This window comes from Pistacia vera, unplaced genomic scaffold (assembly GCF_008641045.1).
Source record: "Pistacia vera cultivar Batoury unplaced genomic scaffold, PisVer_v2 Contig1884, whole genome shotgun sequence".
Taxonomy (NCBI): Eukaryota; Viridiplantae; Streptophyta; class Magnoliopsida; order Sapindales; family Anacardiaceae; genus Pistacia; species Pistacia vera.
Window position 1 is genome coordinate 140 of NW_022195986.1, and position 4,498 is coordinate 4,637.

Genomic DNA, 4,498 nt, shown 5'->3' on the forward strand with positions numbered 1-4,498 from the left:
CAAGTTGTTTGAAAGCAACTCAGATAAGATAGAGTTATCCTCCTGCGCTGGCAAGTACTGCTACGGTTAAAGCAGTATTTAATGAATTCCGATGTATGGTTGCACAAGGCATCTCATTTTGAATTACTCTTGATAGTAGCAGCGGAAATTATTATTTCCAGACATCTCCTCGTTAAAATATATTTGTGCTTAAATTATTTTGAATCGGTCAAAATTATAGGGATAAGAAAGTTAGTTTGCGTCATTTCTCTTCGGTTCAGAATACGCTAATAAAAGTCTCCCATTCTTCAACGCTTCATTTCCTACTACTCTCCATTCACGGGTATCAAAGCTTTGCGTTTCTTCATATTTCTCTCTCTCTCTCGCTGTCTCTCTCTCTCTCTCTCTCTCCCCTTTAATTAGTTCCTTTCTCAACTTCTTATGGAAAGTCCAAAATCACCTCTACAGCCACCTACTTATGGAAACCTAATTACTATTCTAAGCATCGATGGAGGTGGAATCAGAGGGATAATCCCTGCGACTATCCTTGCCTTTTTAGAGTCTGAACTTCAGGTAGAAAATCTATCTTTCGTGCAATGGGCTGATTTTTTGTCCAATCTTCAATTTATAAATAACTAAAGAATAGCTTTATAAGAACATTGAGAATAATATATTTTTACCTTAACGACGTTTTATATATGATCTTTCCTCACTTCATGCATGCAATATACTGATATGTGCTACTTGCTACCTTCGGAAAGACAGGATCAACATATAGGGGCAACATATTTAGATATCATATTTTTCTCTCATATCTATATATCATGCCCTAATACTAAGTATTTTGGCCGTATGTGAACAGAAACACGATGGCGAGGAAGCAAGACTTGCAGACTATTTTGATGTGATTGCAGGAACTAGCACTGGTGGCTTGGTGACCGCCATGCTAGCAGCCCCTAATGAACAGAACCGTCCTTTGTTTGCTGCCAAAGATATTAAGGACTTCTACCTAACTCACTGCCCCAAAATATTCCCCCAAGATCATAGGTACTAAACTTAAGCGCTTATATAATTTTTTTTTTTTTTTTGAAAAGTCTCATGCACTGAAATTTATATTTTTCTTTTGAAATAAGCCCTTTTTTTTTTTACGTTAAGATGAAGATGACATCGTGCTAAAAATATTGGGTGCGTTTGTTTAATTATTTAGAGAAGTATTTTTGAAATATTATTATTAGATAGAGTTGAGTGGTTATTAGGAAGTAGGATTTTTATTATGAGTTCCAATATCAAGAAGTTTTACTAAATTTTTTTTTCCTAAATATTTAAAGACATCCGTACACTAACGTTCTATCAAAGAGACGAACTAACTTTTGACCAAAGTAAAAAGGGTAAAGAAATTTAATATAATTTCATGTTAATCAATTGATAAACTCTCTTATAATTGAACAAGAGAATTTTTTTAAGTAAATCTTGATGTGTGGAAGATTTCAGGATTTTGGGTTAAATTCCCTCCAAGAATGGGAGAGTTTTGTCTATGTAGTAATATTTTGGTTATACGTATCAGTTGTCCCATTATTGCTCCTGCTACCAAGCTGGTCAAATCTTTTACTGGACCAAAATATGATGGAAAATACCTGCACTCTATCGTGAAGGAAAAGTTAGGAGATGTTCGGTTGCACCAGACATTGACAAATATAGTGATTCCAACTTTTGATATCAGGAAACTCCAACCAACCATCTTCTCCAGCTATGAGGTTTGTTTTTTAGCTTTACTCCTTAGTATTATTTCACTACTTTAATTAAGTTGAATGAAGATCATTGGCCGTTTAAAATAGTACTTCATAGCGGATCAGTTTTTACTAATACATATTTCTTGGAACCTCTGACTCTTATGTTCATGTCGTTTAGGTGAAGAAACATCCAAGCATAGATGCCTTACTTTCTGATATTTGTATTGCAACTTCAGCTGCTCCTACTTATCTTCCAGCCCATTATTTTGAGACCCATGACCCCGAAGGAAAAGTGAGAAAATTTGATCTCATCGACGGTGGTGTGGCAGCTAATAATCCGGTACAGATATATTATCTATTTTACTTTATTTATTAATTTTCAATATATTTAAGCGGCAAGTCGAAAAAAATCTTGATATTTTTTTTTTTTTTTTTAATGCTTTTCAGACTTTAGTTGCTATCAGTGAAGTGACCAAAACAATTACCCGAGGGAGTTCCGATTTTTTTCCCATAAAGCCAACCGACTACGGCCGGTTTCTGGTGATATCATTAGGTACTGGTTCAGCAAAGACGGAAGAGAAGTACGATGCTCATAAAGCGGCTAAGTGGGGTATGTTGGGATGGTTGAACACTGAAAATTCGAGTCCATTGACCGATGTGTTTATGCAATCTAGCAGCGACATGGTTGATTTTCACATTTCTACAGTTTTTCAAGCCCTTCATTCTGAAGCAAATTATCTAAGAATTCAGGTAATAACATCCATGAATCATATACCAGTGTTCATATATACAATCATATATCAAAGAAGTTGAGAATTGAGACTAATATATTGAAAAATTTTTAGGATGATACTCTAATTGGACATGAGTCGTCTGTGGACATTGCCACTCCAACGAACTTGGAGAGTCTTGTGAGAGTTGGAGAAAGACTGCTGAAGAAACCAATTGCAAAGGTAAATTTTGAGACTGGAGCCTTTGATCCTTCTACTTGGGGCACAAATGAAAGGGCTCTCATCAGGTATAAATATATTGATTTTATAACTCCATCGCAACTATTTACTGTTAGCGGTTGTCTTATGATACGGTCAAATTGTGTCTGTATGGCTAACTATTCAGAATTTATTTGTGCAGATTAGCGGAAGTACTTTCAAAGGAGAAGCGGGTTCGTGAAATGAGGTCACCTCATGGAAGGGTTGCAAACTTGAAATATTAACAATTATTTCATCGACGTCAAACAATTTAGACGCCTGGGAGATGATTTCTCGGATTTTTCTTTCTTCATTCAAAGCAATTGATTAAAATAATTTGAATGTTATGCAATTTATTTAGTCATTCTTTTAATTTGAAAAAAATACCGTTATAGAGCAATGCATGCTGTATACACAAAGGCGTGATATGGTAATTGGTGCCCTGGCTCAGACCCGGTACTTATAATTAAAGAAAGGTTTAGGAAGATTTATAATGATATTCAAATTTTCAAAAAAAAAAAAAATATTTTTGATGAATTTTAAAACCACCGTGATTTGTGTATAGTTGATTGAATTACTAAAATCTCTTTATATATAAATAAAGATATACTTAAATAATTAGAATGAACCTATATAGATGGTCCATTATATGAGATTTGAGAATTAAATAGGAAGACGCAACATGTCATTTATGGTGACAGGATGTGTACCAACTTATTTAACCTTCCATCATCTATGATTTCCTAATTTGAACGGCAAACCATCTATTGCACATTTGTACCAAACAAGTTAAACATACCATTCTGCTAAATGTGAGCGGCATGTCGTTTAAGAGATTGGGATATAAAAGCAACATCTTGCAAGTTACAAAGGCCACTTTTTTATGATGTAAATCAACCTACTAGTCTTCTGAAAATATTAAGAAAACATTCTTCAACTTTTCTCAAATCTCAAGTATTTCTATCTCAGTTGTTGGAGTTGTCGACTACTTTAGCATTAATGGGTAACGGAGACGCACTCGGGGGTCCCGCTGCCCGGTCAGCAGGCGGGTGCCCCGCTCCCCGGTGAGCGGGCGGGGGTCGCAGGGGCAGCGCCCCCGAGCCCGTAGGCGGTTTTGGGCTTTTCCATGTATAACCGCTGTAGGATTCCTTTTAAGTTATTAATTCCTTTTTGGGTTGGGCTTAGGAATAATAATTCTTGTAAAACTAGGTTTAATCTCTTAAACCTAGTATATAAACATACTTTTCTCTTGTTATGGTGTGAGAACAATTCATTCATTGTAAACGAGAGAGGTGAGGCATATTGCAATAATATTGACTCAGCTGGACGTAGCCCACATTGGGTGAACCAGGGTAAATTGCGCGTATTGCTTTCTTAATTAGTTTACTGTTTGTTTTGTTTAACTATTATTATTTTGTTCCTGTTGCTTCTCTATTTCGTTCATCAGTAAGCTATGTAATTTATCAATTTCATGATAATGAGTTTTTACAGTAAATATGGTTGCCAAACTAGTTAAAAAAACACTAGGTTGACTTGACTAGTAGATATTATGGTCTATCAAGAGCTCAAGACTCGTAAGTCAAACAGTGATCCAGCTCCAGTGGCTGCTGGCTTCTATAGATTGTACTTTGTCTTTGCTCTCACTTCTATTTTAATTGATTTACTGTTGGCTTTTTCAATTTAACGTATAGCCCTCTATCAATATTACATTAAATGCATTTTCAAGAGTACAGCAAAGCATCCTCTCCGTGTAGTAACATAACATTGCATTTTGGGAAAAAGAACTGAAAGATGACAGTAGCGATCGATCGTTCTACAACA

The 4,498-nt window shown here is 35.5% G+C and overlaps 1 protein-coding gene across 1 annotated transcript; it reads left to right on the top strand.

The window, feature by feature from the left end:
- The first annotated feature begins 218 nt into the window (after window positions 1-218).
- On the top strand, window positions 219-3,013 carry LOC116127059 (patatin-like protein 2). The gene is made up of 7 exons (XM_031412726.1): window positions 219-552; window positions 842-1,026; window positions 1,544-1,733; window positions 1,888-2,049; window positions 2,157-2,459; window positions 2,555-2,727; window positions 2,841-3,013. The coding sequence occupies exons 1-7, from the start codon at window positions 421-423 to the stop codon at window positions 2,920-2,922; spliced, it is 1,227 nt and encodes a 408-aa protein (XP_031268586.1). The 5' UTR covers window positions 219-420; the 3' UTR covers window positions 2,923-3,013.
- Window positions 3,014-4,498: the final 1,485 nt, after the last annotated feature.

Coding starts and splice junctions, on each gene's coding strand:
- LOC116127059 (XM_031412726.1), top strand. CDS start 421: ATGGAAAGTCCAAAATCACCTCTACAGCCACCTACTTATGGAAACCTA. Junction 2,460..2,554: donor CAAATTATCTAAGAATTCAG/GTAATAACATCC, acceptor AAAAATTTTTAG/GATGATACTCTAATTGGACA. Junction 2,728..2,840: donor AATGAAAGGGCTCTCATCAG/GTATAAATATAT, acceptor TTATTTGTGCAG/ATTAGCGGAAGTACTTTCAA.